The 24,545-nt window shown below is 42.8% G+C and overlaps 1 protein-coding gene across 1 annotated transcript in view; it reads right to left on the minus strand.

Moving 5' to 3' along the window:
- Positions 1-24,545, minus strand: part of LOC122564238 (phosphorylase b kinase gamma catalytic chain, skeletal muscle/heart isoform-like) — a 106,585-nt gene that overhangs the window by 73,150 nt on the left and 8,890 nt on the right. Inside the window, exon 3 of the mRNA XM_043718936.1 lies at positions 21,246-21,300. Within this exon, the coding sequence (XP_043574871.1) occupies positions 21,246-21,300 (55 nt within the window). The remainder of the gene's footprint in view (positions 1-21,245; positions 21,301-24,545) is intronic.

Genomic DNA, 24,545 nt, shown 5'->3' on the forward strand with positions numbered 1-24,545 from the left:
GAAGGCTGAGGGGTGACCTTATGGAGGTTTACAAAATTATGAGGGGCATGGATAGGGTAAATAGGCAAAATCTTTTCCCTGGGGTCGGGGAGTCCAGAACTAGAGGGCATAGGTTTAGGGTGAGAGGGGAAAGATATAAAAGAGATCTAAGGGGCAACTTTTTCACGCAGAGGGTGGTACGTGTATGGAATGAGCTGCCAGAGGAAGTGGTGGAGGGTGGTACAATTGCAACATTTAAGAGGCATTTGGTTGGGTATATGAATAGGAAGGATTTGGAGGGATATGGGCCGGGTGCTGGCCGGTGGAATTAGATTAGGATAGCTGGTCGGCATGGACAGGTTGGACCAAAGGGTCTGTTTCCATGCTGTACATCTCTACGATCTAAACCCCTGACACTAAGGGAGTCCCAGAAAATATTTTTGATTTTATTTGATTTACTATTGTTACATGTACCTTGGACAGTGAAAAATGTTGTTTTGTATGCAGTACAGGCAGATCATACCACACAAAGATCATAGGGTGATAGAACAGAGCAGGGAATACAATGTTACAGCTGCAAAGAAGGTGCACAAAAAGCAAGATCAACATTAGATTTGAAATTTGAGAAGTCCATTCAAAAGTCTAGTAACAGCGGGGAAGAAGCTGTTCTTGAACCTGTTGGTATGTGTATTTAAGCTTTTGTATCTTCTGCCTGATGGAAGAGGTTGAAAGAGATAAGTGGGGTAGGTGGAGTCTCTGATGATGTCGGCTGCATTTCCAAGGCAATGAGAAATGTAGATTGAGTCCGAGGATGGAAGGTTGGCTTGCATGAGGAACTAACTTGTGTTCACAACTCTCTGTGCAGTCCTGGCACAGCAGTTGCCACACCAAGCCATCATGCATCCAGTTCGAAGGCTTTCTATGGTCCATCTATAAAAGTTAGTGAAAGTCCTTATGGGCATACCAAATTTCCTTAGCTCCTGAGGAAGAAGAGGCGTTGTTGTGTCTTCTTGACTGTTGCATTAATGTGGGTGATCCAGGACAGATTGTTGGTGATCGTCACTCCTAGGAATTTGACATTCTTGACCTCAGCTCCACTGATGTAGATAGTGGCGTGCCCTCCTCCTTGCTTTCTGAAGTCAATGAAGAGCTCTTCAGCTTTCCTGATGTTGAGGGAGAGATTGCTATCTTTACACCATATCACCAAGCACTCTATCTCTTTCTTGTATTATGTCTCGTCATTGTTTGGCCTACAATGTGGTGTCATAGTGAAACCGTAGATGGAGTTCAAAATCTGGCTCGGCAGTCATGAGTGTCCAGGGAGTACAGTAATGGGCTGAGTATGCATCCTTGTGGGGCGCTGGTGTTGAGGATTGTGGTGGAGGAGGTGCCGTTGTCTATCTTCACTGATTGCGTCTGTGTTTCAGGAAATCGAGGTTTCAGGTGCAGAGCAGACACAGGTCTCAGAGTTTGGACATTAGTTTAGTTAGGACTATTGTATTGAAAGTGGAGCTGTAGTCGATAAGTAGAAGCTTGATGTAGGTATCCTTATTATTCAGATGGTCCAAGAATGAGTGCAGGGTTCCAGAGAAGGGATCTGCCATGGACCTGCTGTGCTAATAAGCAAACTGCAAGGATCGAGGCAGGCTGGGAGGCCAGAGTTCATGTGAGCCATGACTAATCTCTCAAAGTCCTTTGTAGTTATGGAGGTCAGAGTCACTGAGGCATGTTGCATGTGTTTTCTTTGGTAATGGAATAATGGTGGTCTTCTTGAAACAGATGTGAACTTCAGATTGCAGCAAGGAGAAAGATGTCAATAAATACTCCCACCAGCTGGTCCATGCAGCATTTGAGTGCATGGCCGGGGACTCAGTCTGGGTCAGTTGGTTTTCCATGGGTTCATTCTTAAGAAGGCTGATCTGATGCAGTGGTGACTGAGGGAACAGGTACATCTGAGGCTGTTGGGTGAGGTGACACCCTTTCACTGACCTTCTGTTCGAACCGAGTGTAATTGAGTGCAGCTTAAAGGGATGTATTTTTGTCTGCTATTCTGTTCAGTTTACTTTGCTGCCCATTACGTCATGTAGACCTTCCCACAGACAGTGGGTGGCCATGTGGTTAGTTTGGGTCTCTAACTTACACCGATATTATCTTTTGGCATCTCTCATGGCCTTACGGAGGTTGCATCTGGATTTATTGTAAAGGGAAGGGTAATCTATCTTGAATGCTGCATACCTAGCCTTCAGTAGGCAATGGGTTTCCTGGTTCATCCATGGTTTCTGGTTGGGCAACACATAGATTGACTTCTTTGGCAAGCAGTCCTCTACGCACTTGCTAACGAAGTCCATGATGGTGGTAGCACACTCATCTAGATTGGCTGCTTAATTCTTGAATATGGACCAATCCGTTAATTCCAAGTAGCTGAAAATGTATTGCTGGAAAAGCGCAGCAGGTCAGGCAGCATCCAAGGAGCAGGAGAATCGATTTTTCGGGCATGAGCCCTTCTTCAGGCTCATGCCCGAAACGTCAATTGTCCTGCTCCTTGGATGCTGCCTGATCTGCTGCGCTTTTCCAGCAACACATTTTCAGCTCTGATCTCCAGCATCTGCAGTCCTCACTTTCTCCTAGTTAATTCCAAGTAGTCTGGCAGAAGCCCTTTTGCTGCCTCAGACCAGCATTGTAATACTCTCTGGACTAGGTCCTCACTTTTCAACTTCTGCTGATCTGGGCGAAGTTAAAATTACTCACAACCACCCTGTCATTTTCACATCCTTCCAGAATCTGACTACGATCACAGCAGTGAGACTGCACGCTTCCTATGCTTGAACTCTACCCATAATGCCTCACTGCAAGATCCTTCCAGGGTATCTTCCCTCAACAAGCTGTGATATGCTCACTAACTGGTAATGCAACTCCCCCACCTGTTTTCATTCCTCCTCTGTCACATTTAAAACATCAATGTCATAGAATCATAGAGATGTACAGCACAGAAACAGACCCTTCGGTCCAACTCGCCCAATCCGACCAGATATCCCAACCCATTCTAGTCCCACCTGCCAGCACCCGGCCCATATCCCTCCAAACCCTTCCTATTCATATACTCACATCCAGATGCCTTCTAAATGTTGCAATTGTACCAGCCTCCACCACTTCCTCTGGCAGCTCATTCCATACACATACCACCGTCTGCGTGAAAAAGTTGCCCCATAGGTCTCTTTTATATCTTTCCCCTCTCACGCTATGCCCTCTAGTTCTGGATTCCCCTACCCCAGGGAAAATATTTTGTCTATTTATCATATCCATGTCTGTCATGATTTTATAAACCTCTACAAGGTCACCCCTCAGCCTCCAACGCTCCAGGGAACACAGTCCTAGCCTATTCAACCTCTCCGTATAGCTCAAATCGTCCAACCCTGGCAACATCCTTGAAAATCTTTTCTGAACCCTTTTAAATTTCACAACATCTTTCCAATAGGAAGGAGACCAAAACTGCAAGCAATATTCCAACAGTGGCCTAACCAATGTCCTGTACAGCCGCAACATGACCTCCCAACTCCTGTACTCAATACTCTGACCAATAAAGGAAAGCATACCAAACACCTCCTTCACTATCCTATCTACCTGCAACTCCACTTTCAAGGAGCTATGAACCTGCACTCCAAGGTCTCTTTATTCAGCAGTACTCCCTAGGATCTTATTATCAAATGTATAAGTGTCATGGAAGTTTAAGCTGCTAATCCTGTCCTTCTTTCATTCATGTCTCTGTGAGAGCAACACCATCATAATAAGTGGTGCCAATTTAAGTATGAGATGAGGGTAATTTCCTCTTTCAGAGGATTGAGAGTCTTTGGTACTCCTTGCCACAGACAGCTGTTGGGGCTTAGTCCTTGTGCATACTTAAGGCTAAGACAGTTAGATTTTTGATCAGTCGGGTTACAGGGCGACAAAGGTTCGATCAAGAATTAAGTGTGCACCTGTCCTACTCCTGAGCTCTATCCATCTTGCCTTGAATCAAGGATTACAGGAAATGCAGAAAAGTGGATATTAGAAATGGCAGATGAGCCATGATTCTTTTGATTAGCAGAGCAGGCTCGAGAGGCTGAATGGTCTATTCATGTCCCTGTTACTCATGGTGTTATGGTGCAGGTTAAGCTGCAAGTGACCATGTGCCTTGTTTGAGATTCAAAGTTCTACCCCCACTCAGGGCATGACTGACAGGGTACAAACACACATAGAGGGTCTCAGTTCCACTAACGCTGGGATTTACAAACTGTGTCTGTTGCTTTTCATCATTTTTATCAATCTTCAGCAGCAGTGCGTGGTATCCAGCATATTAAGGGCCAAAATATTCAACAAAGGAACAGCTCTAAGAGATTGAGAATTTTCACTCCCTGTCTTAACCCACTTTTGGGATGATGAATGACCACTTACCACTTGGGAGCATGAAAACACATGCAATGTCCAGCATTATTTTTAACCCATCACAGTGAAAGTGGCTGTAATTTCATCAGGGCAGGATTGCCATATCAGCAGGATCAGGCAGTGTTTGCTGATCCTCTCTGATTGGAGTGAGACAAGACCGTTACAGCTAAGATTTCAGACTTAAGATATGAAATACATAGGATGTGGAATCTGGGTAGAATCTCCAATCCATTGCTCTCAAATGATAAGGAGATTTGATAGGAAAGGTGGATAAAAGCGACTTCCTCTCGACTATCCCAGACAAGAGTCAACGCTCTGAAGTTAAATTGGCTGAGTTAGAAATTCAGACGTGGTGTATTCTGTTTTGGCAGATGTAGCTCCTGAAACCTCTCTTCCCTTAATCAGTTGATGTGAATTCATTTTTGCATTTAGAATCTGAGAATTCCATTGAATCACCATTGGATCTGGCATTCCTGAGAAGGCCATTGTGTTTCTTGCGCCTGTGCATTACCTCATTTCCACACCCCTTCTAAAAACTGAAAATATTTATGACTTTCAACTATTTATTCAATTCTCTTTGAAAGTTACAACTGAATTGGTTTCTACCAGCCTTCCAGACAAAGCATTTCACATCAGAAATCACTGGATTTTAAATAAATGGATCTCTACATTTATCTGTCTTTTTTGTTGTTAAATAACTTCAACCCATCTCCTCCAGTTACTGACCCTTCTGCCAGTGGAATCGATTTCTGCTTATTTAGACTCTCAAACCCTTCATAATTTTTGAACACCTCAAGTTAAATCTCACCTAACCTAAGGAGAAAACTCCAAGTCTTGAAAGACCTGAGATCCCTCAACATTGGTACCATGTCTTTTGCCCTGTCATCAAGCCTGAGGTGTGCTGCCAGAATTGTATAAAGTCCTTCAGCTGGGGCTGAATCATTTTTTTTTCAAGTTTACTTGCTTTTTAGCCAGATTTTTATGAAGGAGGTGGGCATCTTGTCTCCACAAACCCATTCGGGAGACCTGTACTCACCATATTTTTGTTTCAGGGAGGTCGGGTGGGACTGAGTCAGTCCTATCATCTCTGCAGTTAGGCCCAACGCAGCAATGCAGAGGACATGCAGTAGTCATAGCACTCACTGAAGATACATGCCAGTGAGAAAGAAAGACACTGGAGGGCATGCACCATCTATTTCTAACTAAAGAGTTTAAGGACAGTATCAAATTAAAAGGAAGTGCATATATTCTTTGAAGATTAGTGTCAGGTCAGAAAATATATAAAACAAAGAACAACCAAAATAGGAGGTAAAAATGACAATATATTAGTAAACAAGCTAGAAATATAGCAGTAGATAGGAGAAGTTTCTGGAGATATTTAAAAGGGAAATAAATAACTTAATTGAACATTGGTGCTCTACAAAATTAGTCTGGGGAGCTAATGATAGAAAATAAAGAAACAACAGATGTATTGAACAGGATTTTGTTTGTAAGACAAAGAACTGCAGACATTCAAAATCAGAAACAAAATCAGAAATTTCTGGAGAAACTCAGCAGGTGTGGCAGCATCTGTGGAGAGAAAGCAGAGTCAATGCTTCGATTAGGTGACCTGCTGAGGATTTTGCTTTTGTCTGTTGTCAATGCAGAGGATCCAAAAACGTTCCATAAACAACTATAACTCAGATACAGGCAGCTGGGATCAAAGGAATCCCTGGAGGTATACAGGGGGTTACTGAAGAAGGAAATCAGGAGGATGAAAAGGAGGCACAAGATAGCCTTAGATTAGATTACTTACAGTGTGGAAACAGGCCCTTCGGCCCAACAAGTCCACACCGACCGCGCAACCACCCATACCCCTACATTTACCCCTTCACCTAATACTACGGGCAATTTAGCATGGTCAATTCACCTGACCTGCACATCTTTGGACTGTGGGAGGAAACTGGAGCACCCGGAGGAAACCCACACAGACACGGGGAGAACGTGCAAACTCCACACAGTCAGTCACCTGAGGTGGGAATTGAACCCGGGTCTCTGGCGCTGTGAGGCAGCAGTGCTAACCACTGTGTCACCGTGCTGCCCCAATTAGCTGAGAAGATTAGGGTGAATTCAAAGAGGTTCTTTGAGTATATTAAAGGGAAATGAATAAGTAGAGAGAGAGAATAGGACCTCTCAAGAACCAAAGTGGACATGCATATGTAGAATCGCAGATGTTGGGCAATGTCCTCAATGAACATTTTTCCTCTGTGTTTACCATGGAGAGAGACATGAAGACTCGAGAACTTGAGGAAGTTAGTGGTCATATCTTGGAGACTGGACATTTCACAGTAGAAGAGGTATTGGATGCATTAGAATGCATGAAGGTGGATAAATCTCCTGGTCCTGACCAATATATCCAAGAACAATGCAAAAGGCCAGAGAAGAAATTGCAGGGGCCCTGGCTGATATTTTTACATCATCGTTAGCTACAGGTGAGGTCCCGCAAGACTGGAGGGTAGCGAATGTTGTGCCTTTATTCAAGAAAGACTGCAAAGAAAAACCTGGGAGCTATAGTCCAAAGATGTGCAGGTTAGGTGAATTTGCCATGCTAAATTGCCCACAGTGTTTAATGATGTGTAAATTAGGTGCATTAGTCAGAGGAAAGTGTGAAGGTAATAGGGTAGGTGAATGAGTGTGGGTGGGATAGTCTTCAGAGGTTCGGTGTGGACTTGTTGGGCAAAATGACCAGTTTTCACATTGTAGGGATTCTATGATGATGATATAGACCAGTAAGCCAAACATCTGCGGTGGGTAAGTTACTTGAGAAGATTCTGAGAGATAAGATATATTCATGTATTTGAAAAGGCAGGGTTTGATTAGGAGTAGTCAGTATGGCTTTGTGCATGGGAGATCATGCCTTGCAAATTTGTTCGAGTTCTTTGGTGAAGTGACCAGGCAGGTTGACTAGAGGTTGTAGACAAAGTCAATATAGATTTCAGTAAGGCCTTTGATAAGGTTCCACATGGTAGGCTGCTCTGGAAGATTAGATTACATGGAATCCAGGGCCAGCTTGCAAATTAGATGAACAATTGGCTTGATGGCAGGAAGCAGATGGTAATCGTGGAAGGATGCTTGTCAGACTGGAGCCTGTGACTAATGGAATGCCTCAGGGGTCGGTGCCGGTCCCATTGCTGTTTGTTATCTATGTGAATGATTTGGATGAGAATGTACAAGGCATGATTGGTAAGTTTGCTGATGACATTAAAAGAAGCAGTATTGTGGACAGTGAGGAAGGTTCTCAGAAATTGCAGCAGGACCTTGATCAGCTGGGGGAGTGGGCCTAGAAATGGCAAATGGAGCTTAATATAGATAACAGTGGGCTCTTGCATTTTGGAAAGTCAAAGTAAGGCAGGAGTGTCATGGTGAATGGTAGGGCCTTAAGGAATGTAGTGGAAGCGAGGGAATTTGGGAGTTCAGGTACATGGTTCCCTGAAAGTGAAGTCACAGGTAGACAGGGCAGTGAAGAAGGCTTTTGGCACACTGGCCTTCATCAGTCAGGGCAGTGAGTATAGAAGTTGGGAAGTTATGTTTCAGTTGTACAGGATGTGGATGAGGCCACACTTTGGGAGTATTATTTTCAGTTCTGGTCACCTTGCTCTCGGAAAGGTGTTATTAAACTGGAAAGAGTGCAGAAGAAATTTACAAGGATGTTGCCAGGACTCAAGGATCTGAGATATAGGGAGAGGTTGGACAAGCTAGGACTTTTTTCTTTAGAGCTTCGGAGACTGAGGGAGGATCTTATGGAAGTCTATAAGCTCATGAGAGGCATGGATAAGGTGAATGCACTCAGTCCTTTTCCCAGAGTTGGGGAATCGAGGACCAGAGGGCATCGGTTTAAGGTTGTAAGGGAAAGAATAAAAGGGAACCTAAGGGGCAACTTGTTTTATATAAACCGTGGTGTGCATACAGAATGAGCTACCAGTGGAAGTGGTTGAGGTGGGTACATTAACAATACTTAAAAGGCATTTGGACAAATACATGGATAGGAAAGGTTTAGAAGGATAGGAGCCAAGTGCAGGGAAATAGGGTTAGCATGGATGGACATTCTGGTCAGCATGGAGCAGTTTGGGCCAAAGGGCCTATCTCTGGAGTCTATAACTCAAGAGGTGATAGGGAGGGAGGAGTTCAAAACAACTAAAATCATTACTGAGAATTGGTTAATTGGTTTTAATTTTCTAAAATTCTCTAGATTTTTGGAATTAGTAAACATTCTGAAAAATTTTCTTTCTTTGTACCAGGAAGGAGGAAAACTACAGGCAGGTTCAAGTAACAAATTGTCACAGAGAAAATGCAAGAATCCACTATTAAGGAGGATATAGTGAGGTAGTTAGAAAATCTCAGTACACTCAGGCAGACTCAGCATGATTTTGTGAAAGGGAAAGCACACTGACAATTTTGTTAAAGTTCATTGAGAAAATTACAAGTAATCTTGATAAAGGGGTACCAATGGATTTACTGTACTTGGATTTCCAGAAGGCATTTGACAAAGTGCCACATCAAGGGTTACTGAACAAAATTGGAGCTGATGGTGTCTGTGTGTGAGATGGTAACATTCCCGCATGGATAAAAGATTGATTAGTTAACTGGAAACAGAAAGCAAATACAAATGGGTCATTTTCAGGTTGACAATACTGAAATATCTCAGGGTTCAGTGCTGGGTCCTCAACTATTTGAAAAATATTCATCCAGGGAATGTGAGAATTTGCTGGCTGAGCAAGCATTTTTGGTCCATCCCTTGAGAAGGTGGGTGGTGTGCTGCTTTCTTGAACCATTGAAGTCTATGTGCTATAGATAGACCCACAATGCCATAAGGGAGGGAGTTCCACAATTTTGACTCAGCGACACTGAAGGAACAGTGATGTATTTCCAAGTTAGGATAGTAAGTGGCTTGGAGAGAAATTTGTAGATGCTCCCATATATCTGCTACTCTTGTCCTTCTAGATGGAAGGAGTCATGGATTTGGAAGATATTGTGCAAGGGTCTTTGGTGAATTTCTGCAATATACCTGACAGATGGTACCCACTGTGTGTGGATGGTGGAGGAAGTAAATATTTGTGGATCATTTCAAAGACTTGTCAGACATATCAATTATTCATTCAAGATATTGGATACCAGAAAAGTGGTTATGGAGGACGGACAGAAAAGACAAGGCAGATATGAAGGCATGGATGGTGTTTATAGGGGCATGTGGAGTGAATGCTGAGAGGGATGAGGTTTTGAAGTTCTTATATTCACAATAACAACTCAATCTTTGACAAAAGATTGCTGACTGGGTAAATCAGTGTCGTCAGAATGGAAGCACAGTGATCGACAATGTATCAGAATATGCGCCAAAACCAAAGCAAAAAAAGATGGATTCAGTGATTTCAAAATCACTGCTGGATGGTGCAGTAGGTTTATGAAAAGGTATCATTTAGTGCTTAGACAGAAAACCAAGATTGTCCAACATCTACCAGCAGAACTTAATGACAAGTTAACAGAGTTCCATTGCTTTGTAATCGGAAGCCAGACAAAAAAAAAAGAACGGGTATAGGCTCTCATGCATCAGCAACATGGACAAAACCCCAGTGAACCTGGATATGCCAGGGAACAGAACTGTGGACAAGATTGGATCAAAAACAGTTTTAGTTTAAGACTATTGGACATGAAATGAGTCAATTCACTGTGGTACTTGGTTGTATGGCAGATGGAACAAAGTTAAAGCCTATGGTGATTTTTAAGTAGCAAACTCTGCCCAAGCAGAAATTTCCGAAAAGCATTGTTGTCCTCCTCCATGAGAAAGGGTAGATGGATGAAGGTGGCTGCAAGACATGAATTAGGAAGGTCTAGAAAATGCGAGGACTTAGAAAGGGAAGAAGCTAACTGGTTCGGGATATGTTCAGATCACACAGAGTGAAAAGTGTTATCACTTAAATTCGAGTGAACAATACTGACATTGCAATGATTCTTGGAGGCCTTACGGGCCTGGTGCAGCTACTGGATGTTAGCATCAATAAATCTTTTAAGGACTTAGTACAGAAGAAATGGAATACTTGGATGCAAGAAGGGGGTAAAAAGCTTCACAAAGGGCGGCAACATGCATGCTCCATTACTTGCAACTGTATGTGAGTGGATTGTTGAGTCATGGAAGCAGATGAAAACTGAAATTATTGTGAAAGCCTTCAAAACATGTGGAATTTCTAATGCTTTAGATGGTATGGAGGATGACTATTTATGGTTAGATGGAAGTGATGGCAAATCAATTGATGATCCCCTTGAGAGTTCAGACGAAGATGATCCATATGATGATATGCTTGACCCAGAAGACGGGAATGAATTATTCGGAGGTGCAACTGAGGAGAACAGTGAATTTGAAGGATTCTATTGGGCTTTTACATATACTGGTAACTTTTGTTTTAAACAGCTATCCCATAATATTTGTGATGTATGGTAAGAAGAGATTTTTGCTGTGAATATCAGTGTTTATCATATATTGATAACAGCTTCATGCGGATTTTTAAAATAAAATACTATCAAACTTTTTTTTTGTTGTTACTTCTCCTCTGCTTTTATTTCATGAATTGTGTGTTGTACAAATAGCTCCGGTAGATAGCCTGAACAGGTTAGTATAAAGAAAAAGCAGATCCCCATAGTTAAAAAAAAATCACGGTGATTTAGTGGTGGTAAAGCCATTCTGTTGTGTGTAAAGCATTTTAGAGTATAAAAAAAATTTAAAATGAAAAAAAAAGGAAAAACAAAGCAGATATCCCCCTCCCTCTCCTTCTACCTTCCCCTCACTCTTGATGGTTTGCATTGGCTGTAATGGACTTTAGTTGGAAATATTTAATTGGCTGCACGGACGGTGACTCGTGGTAGTTAAAAGAAAAAGAATCACAAAAAAAGTCCAGTGATTTTGGTGGTGGTTGTGCACTGCTGGGTAAATCAAATATGGTAAAGCAGACGCTAAGAGGGTCTTTTGGCACAGTGGTAGCATTACTGCCTTAAAGCCAGAAAACCCAGGTTCAAGCCCCACCTGCTCCAATGGTGCGCACTAACATGTCATCATGGTTCTTATTTGATTATAGAATCACCCTACATGCAGCTACAGACGTAGCACTGGCAGAGTTGTTAATTGGTGGAAGACTCTGCACCAGGTTAAAGCTGATCTTCCCGAATCTGGACAGGGTGAAATGGCATTGGGAATGCCAATGTTAGTCACAAGCCTCCACCAAGGACAGGTTAACTTAAAACAAGACAAAGCAGACAGTGAAATAACATCACTGAGCCGGTTGATTAGAAAATTATAATGTGGGCCCAAGAGGGCTCTTGTTGTGCAGTGGTAGTGGCTCTAGCCCTGAGTTAGAGGCTTGAGTTCAAGTCCCATCTGTTTCAAAGGTGTATCAGAATATCACTGAACGGATTAATTTCAGTAAAAGAGCAGACACAGATTCCCGGGGTGGAGCTCAGTGTAAAGTGTTTGACTGCAAATCGAAAGATTCCAATTCAAGTCTCAGTGCCCATTTGTGCTGTGTCTTGACTGCAGATGTGTCAGTTTGCTTTAATGTTCCAATACATAGACACAGACATAGAAAAGTACAGCACAGAACAGGCTCTTTGGCCCACAATATTGTGCCGAGTATTAACCCTAACATAAAATAACTTAACCTACGCACCCCTCAATTCACTGCTATCCATGTGCACGTCCAGCAGTCGCTTAAATGTCCCTAATGACTCTGCTTCCACCACCACCGCTGGCAACGCATTCCATGCATTCACAACTCTCTGTGCAAAGGACCTACCTCTGATGCCCCCTTTATACCTTTCTCCTAATATCTTAAAACCCTCGTGCAAATCAATCCTGACCTGGGGAAAAGTCTCTGGCTACTGACTCTATCCATGTCTCTCATTAACTTGTATACCTTGATCAGGTCACCTCTCTTCCTCCTTCTCTCCAGAGAGAAACGTCCGAGCTTAGTCAACCTCTCCTCATAAGGCAAGCCCTCCAGTTCAGGCAGCATCCTGGTAAACATTCTTTGCACCCTCTCCAAAGCCTCTCCAAAGCCTTTCCGATAGTAGGGCGACCAGAACTGGATACAATATTCCAAGTGTGGTCTCACCAGGAACTTGTAGAGCTGTAGCAAAACCTTGCAGCTCTTAAACTCAATCCCCCTGTTAATGAAAGCCAAAACACCATATTCTTTCTTAACAACTCTATCCACTTGGGTGACAACTTTGTGGGATCTATGCACTTGAACACCAAGATCCCTCTGTTCCTCCTCACTGCCAAGAATCCTGTCTTTAATCCTATATTCAGCATTCAAGTTCGACTTTCCAAAATGCATCACTTTGCATTTATCCAGGTTGAACTCCATTTGCCATTTCTCAGCCCAGCTGTCTATGTCCCGCTGCAACCTGCAGTAGCCCTCTATGCTACTGACGACACCTACAACCTTTGTGCCATCTGCAAATTTACTAACCCACCCCTCAACCTCCTCATCAAAGTCATTTATAAAAACTACAAAAAGCAGAGGCCCAAGAACAAAGCCCTATGGGACCCCACTCAACACTGACCTCCAGGCAGAATACTTTCCATCTACAACCACTCTCTGCCTTCTGTCAGCTAGCCAATTCTGAATCCAGATAGCCAAATCTCCCTGTATCCCATACTTCCTGACATTATGAATGAGCCTACCATGGGGAACCTTATCAAATGCCTTGCTGAAGTCCATATACACCACATCCACTACTTGGCCTTTGTCGACCTGTCTTCTCATCTCCTCAAAGAACTCAATAAGATTTGTGAATCATGATCCACCCCTCACAAAACCATGCTGACTGCCTTTAATCACTCTATGCTTTTCCAAATAGTCACAAATCCTATCCCTCAGAATTCTTTCCAAAACTTTGCTGACCACAGACATAAGACTAACTGGTCTGTAATTGCCAGGGATTTCCCTATTCCCTTTCTTGAAAAGAGGAACAACACTCATCTCCTTCCAATCCTCCGGTATGACTCCTGTGGAGAGTGAGAAGGCAAAGGTCTTCAGCAGTGGTTCAGCAATCTTCTTTCTCACTTCCCGGAGCAACCTAGGATAAATCTGGTCTGGCCCCGGGGACTTAGCAATCTTAATGTTTGTCAAAATTTCCAGCACATCAACTTCATCAATCTTGATCTGTTCAAGCCTGTATCCCAACTCCTCAAAGTTCTCATTCACAACAAGGTCCCTTTCCTTAGTGAAAACTGAAGCAAAAAAGCTCATTTACGGCTTTCCCTATCTGCTTAGAATCCATGCACCAGTTCCCTAAGCTATCCCTGATCGGCCCTACTTCTCCCAGATCATTCTCTTATTCCTCATGTATGAGTAAACTTCCTTTGAGTTCTCCCTAATCCTTCTTGCCAAGCCTTTCTTGTGTCCCCTCCTGGCTCTCAGTTTATTTCTGAGCTCCTTTCTAGTAAGCCTGTAACCCTCTAAAGCTGTGCTAGATCCTTTCTTCCTCCACCTTACATAAGCTGTCTTCTTCCTTTTGACGAGAAGCTCCTCTGTTCTTGTCATCCAAGGTTCCTTAACCTTACCCCTTCTTACCTGTCTCAGAGGAACAAATTTGTGCATCACTCGCAACAATTGCTCCTTAAACAGTCTCCATATGTCTGCTGTGTCCTTTCTGTGGAACAATTCCTCCTAGTCTGTACTTCCCAATTTCTGTCTGATAGCATCATAATTTCCTTTTCCCCAATTAAACATCTTCCCTCGGTAATTGTTCCTTTCCCTCTTCAAGGCTATGGTAAATGTAAGGCAGTTGTGATCACTGTCACCAAAGTGTTCTCCCACCGCGAGAACTGATACCTGTCCTAGCTCATTGCCAAGCGCCAAATCCAAAATGGCCTCTCCCCTCGTCGGCCTGTCTACGTACTGAGTAAAGAAATCCTCCTGAACACACCTGACATCCAAACCATCTACACTCAGGAGGTTCCAGTTGATATTGGGAAAGTTGAAATCACCCATAACAACAACCCTGCTACATCTGCATTTTTTCAAAATCTGCCAGCCTATGAGTTCTTCAATCTCTCCGCTGCTATCAGGGGGTCTGTGGAAAACCCCCAATGAGGTGGCTGTTCCTTGCTTCCTCAACAACCTTTGTTTCTGTAGCTGTGATGCAGTCTCTGATTGGCAATGCTCCACCCCCTCCTCTTTTTCCATCCTCCCTGTTCTTTTTAAATGTTCTAAACCCTGGGACATCAAGCAACCATTCCTGCCCCTGTGAAACCCACGTCTCCGTTATGGGCACAACATCATAGCCCCAAGTACTGATCCAAGCTCTAAGTTCGTCACTCTTATTTCTGACACTCCTTGCATTAAAGCAGACACACTTTAACCGATCCCTTTGTTTCATCGCGTGAGAAACCTTCTTGATAGATTCACTACACCCTGTCACTGCCCCAACTGCAACTGCCCCCTCTCAGACATGTGGCTCTGATTCCCACCCCCCTGCTAAACTAGTTTAAACCCTCCCAAACCACACGAGCAAATCTCCCACCCAGGACATTTGTGCCCCTCCAGTTCAGGTGCAACCCGCCCTTCATGTATATGTTTATATGTTCCCCTGCATGTTTACTCTAAAGAGCATGAATGTGAAAAAATACCAGCCAACGTTCAATAGGATCAAATTACATCAGATTACATTTTTCATTTATATTATAAACAAATAAAAATAAAGACAAACTCACATCACAGGAAATAATATTTTTTGAAGCCATGCTCAGTAACGCATGTTGCTTGCTCAATTCTTTAACTTACTACGATGTACTTCCCTGTTTATCTTGCCTTTTCTCAAGTCATAGAATCCAACAGTGTGGAAACAGGCCATTCAGCCTATCGTCTCCACACTGAGCCTCCTAACAGCATCCCACCCAGACCCTGCATTTCCCAAGGCTAATTCACCTAGCCTATACATCCCTGGGGAATTTAGCACAGCCAGTCCATCTACTCTGCACCTCTTTGGGCTGTGAGAGGAAACCAGAGCACCCAGCGGAAACCCATGCAGACACAGGGAAAATGTGCAAACTCCACACAGATAGTTGCCCCAAGCTAGGATCGAACCTGGATCCCTGGGACTATGAGGCAGCAGTGCGCCATCATACTACCTTCTTTTTCTACGGAAAAATAAACTAAGTCCTTTAACCCATATACATTAGTTACTGAAATCTGAGCGGCCCTGGAAAATGAAGGTACCCTATTGAACTAAAACAGTACAGCATGCCAAAAGGAGCTTGGTTCGATTAGATCCTGTGTGGTCACCTTATTCCGATCTGAGGATTCCTCCTGTTCCAAGAGCCAAAGCACAATTAGGCAGCGTACCTTAATGACTACCATCTGGTGGCTCTGATATCTATCATGATAAAGCGTTTCAAGAGATTAGTAACGGCACACATCAACTCCAGCCTCCAAGATTACCTGGATCCACACAATTTGCCTACTGTCACAACAGGTCCATGGTGGACACCACCTCCCTGGGCCTACACTCATTCTTGGGACATCTGAATAACAAGGGCACCTACATAGGACTCCTATTTATTGACTTTAGCTCTGCCTTCAACACAATAATTCCAACCAAACACATCTCCAATATCCAAGGCCAAGGATTCTGCTCCCCGTTCTGCAATTGGATCTTCAACTTCCTGACACACAGACCATAATCAGTAAGGGTAGGTGACAACACTTCTCCATGATAATCCTCAACACTGGTGCCCCGCAAAGCTGTGTACTCAGCCCCTTAGTATACTCCTTATACACTGATAACCATGTCGCCAAATTCTGCTTTAAGTCCATTTGCACGTTTGCTGGCAACATCTCTGTAGTGAGTATAATCTTAAACAACAAGAAGACAGTACAGGAAAGAGATAGAGAGCTTAGTGGCATGGTGCAAAGACAACAATCTCTCTGTCAATGTTAACAAAATGAAGGAGCTGATCGTCGACTTCATGAAATGGAGTGGAGGCCCCTGTCGGTATCAATGGTGTTGAGGTGAAGATAATTGAGAGTTTCAAGTTCCTTGGAGTAAATATCACCAACAATGTGGCCTGGTCCATCTATGATCCAACGCTATGATCCTGGTCCAACGCTATGATCAGGAAAGCACAACAGCATCTCTACTTGCTCAAAAAGCTAAGGAAATTTGGCATGCCCACAATGATTCTTAACACTTTTTATAGGTGCCTCATAGACAACATCACAAATCAGTCTGGCAACTGCTCTGCCCAAGATCGCAAGAAATTACAGAGTTGTGAACACAGCCCAGTCATCAAACAAACCAGCCTTCCACCCATTGACTCAGTCTGTACTTCCCGCTGTCTTGGAAAAAGCAGTTAATATAATCAAAGATCCCTCCCATCCTAGCTATACTCTCTTCCAACCTCTTTTATCAGGCAGAAGATACAGAAGTTTGAAAACGCATACCAGTAGGTTCAAGAACAGCTTCTTTGGTTCTGCTATCAGGCTTTTGAAGAGACTTCTCTTAGATATAAGTTGATAGAGTCATAGAGCTATACAGCATAGAAACAGACCCTTTAGTCCAATTCGTCTATGTTGACCAGATATTCTAAATTAATCTAACCACATTTGGCCCATATCATTCTAAACCCTTCCTTTCATACACCCAGATGCCTTGTAAATGTTGTAGTTGTCCCAACCTCCACCACTTCCTCTGGCAGCTCATTCCACACATGCACCACCCTCTGCATGAAAAAGTTGTCCCTTAGGTTCCTTTAAAATCTTTCCCCTCTCTCACCTTAAATCTCTGCCCTTTAGCTTTGGACTCCCCTACCTTGGGGAAAAGACCTTGACTGTTCACCTTATCCAGCTTCCTCATGATTTTATAAATTTCTATAAGGTCACCCCTTAGCCTCTGACACTCTGGGAAAAAATAGGTCCAGCCTATTCAACCTCTCTCCATTCAACCTTCCAACACTGCTTACATTCTTATAAATCTTTTCTGAACCCTTTTAAATTTCACAACATCCTTCCTATAGCTTGGAGACTAGAATTGAACGTAGTATTCCAAAGTGGCCTAACCAATAACTTGTACAGCCGCAGCATGATATCCCAACTCCTATACTCAATGCAGTGACCAATAAAGGCAAGCAGACCAAACTCCTTCTTCACTACCCTACCTACCGGTATCGTGGGGAAAATCACCAGCCTTGTAGTCAGAGTCAGGGTTCAATGACAGAGTATATTGTCCAAGGAAAAATCGGAGCTCCGGGGAAAGACACCAACACCACAGTGGTTAGCTGCGATTCTTCTCTCACTCTGGAGCACATGTCAAGATACTTTTATACATTTTGTAATATAATAGATCAGTGATGATGTTATTATCTTTGTAATGCTTATTGTAAACATTGCAGAATTGTTAATAGTTTTGGTGCAGTCATTGTCAGCTCCAGTGCAGCCTTTGTTAATTTCAGTGCGGTCATTGTCAGTTTCAGCACAGACATTATCAATTTCAGCTTCTGCATGGATGTCCATTGCTATAGTAATGGGTGTTAATTGCTCTTCCTGAGAAGGGCAATTACTGCAGCCCTGGCTATTAGAACTTTGTATTGAGTCCACACCAAACAGTTAGTATTTCTATCAAAGGTGTTGGCTGGACCCAGACACTTCGGCGGGCAGTATACACTACTAATGTGTATTCTCTCCCCAATCCACGTTAAACTAATCAAGTAAGTTATGAGTGCATTGTGTTGGTGATCTGGTGGGCCCATGGAGTATCTGTGTTTGGATTAGAATGGTGCTGGAAAAGCACAGCAGGTCAGGCAGCATCCGAGGAGCAGGAAAATCGATGTTTTGGGCAGGAGCCGTTCATCAGGAATGAGGGCTTGCTCATTCCTGATGAAGGGTTCCTGCCCAAAATGTTGATTTTCCTGCTCCTCGGATGCTGCCTGACCTGCTGGCTTTTCCAGCCCCATTCTAATCTTGACTCTGATCTCCAGCATCTGCAGTCCTCACTTTCGCCTAGTATCTGTGTTTGCTCAGCTGACTCTTTCCATTTGGGTGGCATGGTGGCTCAGTGGTTAGCACTGCTGCCTCACAGCACCAGGTCCTAGGTTTGATTCCAACCTCGGGCAACTGTCTGTGTGGAGTTTGCACATTCTCCCCGTGTCTGCGTGGGTTTTCTCCGGGTGCTCCGGTTTCCTCCCACAGTCCAAAGATGTGCAGGTCAGGTGAATTGGCCATGCTAAATTGCCCATAGTGTTAGGTGCATTAGTCAGAGGGGAGTGGGTCTGGGTGGGTTACTCTTCGGAGGGTCGGTGTGGACTTGTTGGGCCGAAGGGCCTGTTCCCATACTGTAGGGAATCTAATCTTGTGGTCTGGCAGCCACTTTGTGCGTCAAGTGGCCAGCTTGTGTGTCCATGTGTCTAGTGTCGCCCTGCCCCGTGCTATCTCCCACTTCACCTGTGACTTTGCTTTCAAGGAACTATGAACGTGCACCACAAAGTCTCTTTGTTAGGCAACACTGCCAGGACCTTACCAATAAGTGTCTAAGTCCTGCCCTGATTGGCCCTACCAAAAAGCAGCACCTCACATTTATCTAAATTAAACTCCATTTGTCACTCCTCACCCCATTTGCACATCTGATCAAGATCCAGTTGTACACTAAAGTAACCTTCCTTGCTGTCCATTACACCATTGATTTTGTTGTCATCTGCAAACTTATTAACCATACCACCTATGATCACATCCAAATCATTTATATAAATGACAAAAAGCAGTGGACCCAGCATTGACCCTGGTCACAGGCCTCCAGCACGAAAAGCAGCCTTCCAGCATCACTCTCTGTCTCCTACCTTCGAATCCATTTTATATCCAGATGGCTAGTTCCCCCTATATTTCATGTGATCTGACCTTGCTGATCTATCTACCATGCGGAACCTTGTCAAACACCTTATTGAAGTCCACATAGACAATGTCCACTGCACTGCCTTCATCAATCTTCTTTGTCACTTCTTCAAAAAACTCAGTCAAGTTAGTGAGACTTAATTTCCCATGCACAAAACTATGTTGACTATCTCTAATTATTCCTTGCTTTTTCAAATACATGTAAATTTGTGGGTGGCACAGTGGTTAGCACTGCTGCCTCACAGCGCCAGAGACCCGGGTTCAATTCCCACCTCAGGCGACTCTCTGTGTGGAGTTTGCACATTCTCCCCATGTCTGCGTGGGTTTCCTCCGGGTGCTCCGGTTTCCTCCCACAGTCCAAAAATGTGCAGGTTAGGTGAATTGGCCAAGTTAAATTGCCTGTAGTGTTAGGGGAATGGGTCTGGGTGGGTTGCGCTTCGGCGGGTCGGTGTGGACTTGTTGGGCCGAAGGGCCCAACACTGTAAGTAACCTAATCTAATCTAATCCTGTCCCTCATAACCCCATCCAATAACATACCCACTGCTGATGTTGGTCTCACTGGTCTACAGTTCCAAGATTTTCCTTACCACCTTTCTTAAATAACGGCACCATGTAAGCCAATCTCAGTCTTCTGGCACCTCACCATGGCTAACAATGATACAAATATCTCAAGGTGTCCAGCAATCACTTCCCTAACTTCCCTCAAAGTTCTGGGGAACACCTAATCAGGTCCCAGGGATTTATCTAGCTTTACGTGTTTTAAGAGATCCTGCACCTCATCCTGTGTAATATGGACACTTTTCAAGATTTGTTACCCAAGTTCTCTAGCTTTCTCTTTCTCTGTAACTTCTCTGTAGCTGTAACACTATATTCTGCATTCTGTTCTGATGTACATACAATTTGCCTGGATAGCACGCATAACAATAGTTCTCATTGTATTTCACTACATGTCACAATAACAAATCAAATTAAAAAAACAGCAGGTTATTACAGAATACAGCTGTATTCAAAAATGCTTGCTGAGATTTAAGTGGAATAGCTATTCCTGGAGCTCAGTCAGACTTTCATAACGAGGACATATCGGTAACTACGCTAACAAAATCTTTATAAACCTCCCTCCTGTTCACTATTATTATGCTTTCTGTCCTTTAGTCAAATTTGCATCCATGCTATCACAGCTCTCTTAATCCCCTGAATTTCAAGTTAGCTCGGTCCTTTATTGGCACTTTATCAAACACTTTCAAATCTCTCCAAAACTTCCAAAATAACACGATCAAGTTAATCAACATGATTTGCCTTCAATAAATTTATGTTGGCTGTCATCTATTAATATGTTGGCTGTCATCTATTAATATTTACTAAAAATGTTGTCCTGGATTATCATTTCAAAGTTTCCCAAAGTCACCATTAGATTGATTGACCTGCAGCTACGATATTAACAGACCATTTTACTCAAGAAACAGAAACACTTGTAAACCTCCTGCCCTCTGGCTCCCACAGGGAGGTTTAGAATGCTGCAGCTAAAACCTTTCTTTCTTGTTTCATCATCCAAAGATACATCCCCTGCAGACCTAGTAACTTTTCTACCAACTTTTTTTAGTAGCTTCTCTTTATCTATCTTAACCCGCCCTATTTTTCCAACACCAACTCCATCATTGGCAGCAACCTCTCCTCCTTTCTCCTGTCTTCTTGGTTTTAGCTGCTGCTCTATGTCTTTCTGTCCATCTTATTTCCTTTATAATTTTTCTCTGTAAATTCTGTGTCATCTTTGTTCTCTATATATTATGACCCTTACATTTAACGTGAGGTTATTTTTACTGTTACATTTTCATCCCTATTTTTAGTGAGTTCTCGTTGAATGCTATACTTTTCCCCTCCTGATTTTGTGTCTTTAGAATGTGAACCATCTCCTTTTAATGCCTCCATACTTACAGATCAAACACCAGGAAGTAGAAGCTTGATGATTCATAACAATCATTTAGTGAAACTGTAACAGAAAAGAACAATTGTGTAACTCACCAATTCCATTTATTGAGAAACAAAATACTGAAGATGCTGGAAATCTAAATTCTGTCAGTTATAGAGGAGTCAACAAAGACCCTGCCTAACTTGATGAGAATTCTCAGCACTTTGTTTTTCGTACTGATTTTCCTTCTTTGCTCCTGAAATCTCCTTGGATTATGACAATCTGCAGCTCACACACAAATTGCAATAGCTGCTGCCAACACCAACTTCCTCTTCAGTCCCACTGATTGTAGCAAGGTTGAGATTGTGAACTTGCCCTCATACTCTCCGAGACTGCAGGGCATTCACTGGCACTCAGACAAGCTTGTTTATTGCTCTCAATTCAAAGACCTAATGTAATGCCTCCTAGGGTATTTAAAAGAGTTGCTACAAAGATGCACTTGTAGTGATCTTCCAAGAATCCTTACATTCTGGAAATGTTCTGGACAATTGGAAAAGTGCCAATGTAATACATTTGAAAAGAGAATGAGACAGAAAACAGGAAATTATAGGCTTAACATTAAAATTGGGAATAATTTAGAGTCTATTATAATGGATTTTATAGCACAGCATTTAGAAATGCATAATATAATCAAGCAGGGTCAGCATGGCTTGACAAAGGGGAAATCATGCCTAACAAATTTATTAAAATTCCTTGAGGTAACAAGAAGGCTAGATGAAGGGGAAGCAGTGAATGCAATGTATCTGAATGTTCAGAAAGCATAAGGTAAAAGGTACCATGTGTTAGACTCCTTAATAAGAGCCTGGTGTTGGAGTTGGTGTATTATCATGGATAGAAGATTGACTAACCAATAGAAGACAGAGAGTTAGAATAAGGGGAGCACTTTCAGGCTGGCAACATATAACCAGTGGCATGCCACAGTGATCAATATTAGCAGAGGAATTGAATTCAAGAGTCGTGAAGTGATGTTGCAACTGTACAGGACTTTGGTTAGGCCACATTTGGAGTACTGTGTGCAGTTCTGGTCACCTCACTTTAGGAAAGATGTGGAAGCTTTGGAGAGGGTGCAGAGAAGATTTACCAAGATGTTGCCTGGAATGGACAATAGGTCGTACGAGGATAGGTTGAGAGTGCTAGGCCTTTTCTCGTTGGAACGGCGAAGGATGAGGGGTGACTTGATAGAGGTTTATAAGATGATCAGAGGAATAGATAGAGTAGACAGTCAGAAACATTTTCCCTGGGTACAACAGAGTGTTACAAGGGGACATAAATTTAAGGTGAAGGGTGGAAGGTATAGGGGAGATGTCAGGGGTGGGTTCTTTACCCAGAGAGTAGTGGGGGCATGGAATGCGCTGCCTGTGGGAGTGGTAGAGTCAGAATCTTTGGTGACTTTTAAGCGGCAATTGGATAGGTACATGGATGGGTGCTTAAGCTAGGACAAATGTTCGGCACAACATCGTGGGCCGAAGGGTCTGTTCTGTGCTGTATTGTTCTATGTTCTATGTTCTAATATTGGGGCCACAATTATTTCCAATATATAAATGACTAGCTATGAGGAAAATAAATGCATTAAGACCAAATTTACAGATGATACCAAAGGCAAGTGATGAGGATCATACAAAAAAGACTGCAGAGGAATATAGACACATTAATCATGTAGAAAATAAAATGCAAAAATGTTTGACAGGAAGAACAGAGAAGCTGAATATTATTCAAATGGAAAAAGATGACAGATAGTTGCAGCACTGAGGTATTTGGTGTCCTTGAGCATGAATCACAAAACGTGATCATTCAGGTTTAGCATGAAGGCAAAGGAAATGTTGGATTTTATTTCAATGGGAATAGCTCAAAGGATGTTGTTAAACTAGAGATGATGCTGAAAATATTTACCAGGATGTTGCCAGGATTAGAGGGATTGACTTACATGGATTGTCTGAAGAGGCTGAGGCTTTCTGCCTTGGAGCATCGGAGGTTGAAGCGGTGACCTAATGGAGGCTGAGAAAGTCATGACAGGCATGGATACGATGAATAGCCTAGGTCTTTTTCCGAGGGTGGAGGAGTCCAAAACTAGAGGGAATAGGTTTAAGTAAGAGGGGAAAGATTTTAAAAGGACCTGAGAGGCAACTTTTGCACACTGAGGACGGTGCGTGTATGGAAGGAGCTGCCAGAGGAAGTGGTGGAGGCTGCTACAATTACAACATTTAAAAGGCATCTGGATGGGTATATGATTAGGAAGGATTTAGAGGAATATGGGCCAGATGCTGGCAAATGGGACTAGGGTCAGATTGGGATGTCTAGTTGACACAAATGAGTTGGACAACTCTGTGACTCTACACAAAACACTTGCCAAACTATAACTGGACTATTGTGAACTGTTTTGGTTCCCTTGACTAACTAAAAATATGCATGACTTGGAGACCTTCCTGAGAAGGTTCATTCGGCTGGATTTGGAGGGACTGTCTTATGAGAAGAGGTTGTGTAGGTTCGGCCTGTACTCATTAGAGTTTAGAAGAATGAGAAATGGCTTTATTGAAACATACAATATTCTTATGGGACTTGACAGGGTAGATGTGGCGAGGTTCTTTCCCCTTGAGGGACAGTCCAGGACCAAAGATCACAATCTCATAAAATAAAATCCCCACTTAAAACAGAGTTGAAGAAGAATTTCTTCTCTCAGAGCAGGCAGAATCTGTGGAATTCTTTATTGCAGAGGGTTTTAGAGGCTAGAACATAAGGGAATCAAGGGCTATGAGGAAAGACGGGAACATGGAGTTGAGGATAATCAGATCAGCCATGGTTTTACTGAATACTGGACACAGACTCAGTGGGCTGGCTGACTTGCTTCTGCTCTGATGTCATATGGTCTAAAAGCAGTTCCAACGTTTAGGCATTCACCTTTCACAATGAAGTCTACTTATTTTGTGGGTTTAAATTCCCTTGATGTCATGTATACTGAGCTGCAGAACTAGAAGGGATTTTTCATCCTTTACTCAATCACAATGGAAATTATGATGAAAGGAACTGTAAAGGTAAACATTTTATAGATTATTTGTCAGTTTCCTGCTATTTCAATGTAATTTTTCAGTTGTAATACCCATTATATATAAACCTATGCTTAGCTTTGGAAGATGCAGGATTTCCCCACTGTGACTGCAGCATCATCAGCATTTATCAGTCATAGAAATTCAGGCATGTTTGGATCACTGGATGCAATTTCTAACAAGGAGTTCTGACATAAAAACATTGCTGGTTGGGTAACATTTGTT

Source organism: Chiloscyllium plagiosum, chromosome 28 (assembly GCF_004010195.1).
Source record: "Chiloscyllium plagiosum isolate BGI_BamShark_2017 chromosome 28, ASM401019v2, whole genome shotgun sequence".
NCBI classification, from domain to species: Eukaryota; Metazoa; Chordata; class Chondrichthyes; order Orectolobiformes; family Hemiscylliidae; genus Chiloscyllium; species Chiloscyllium plagiosum.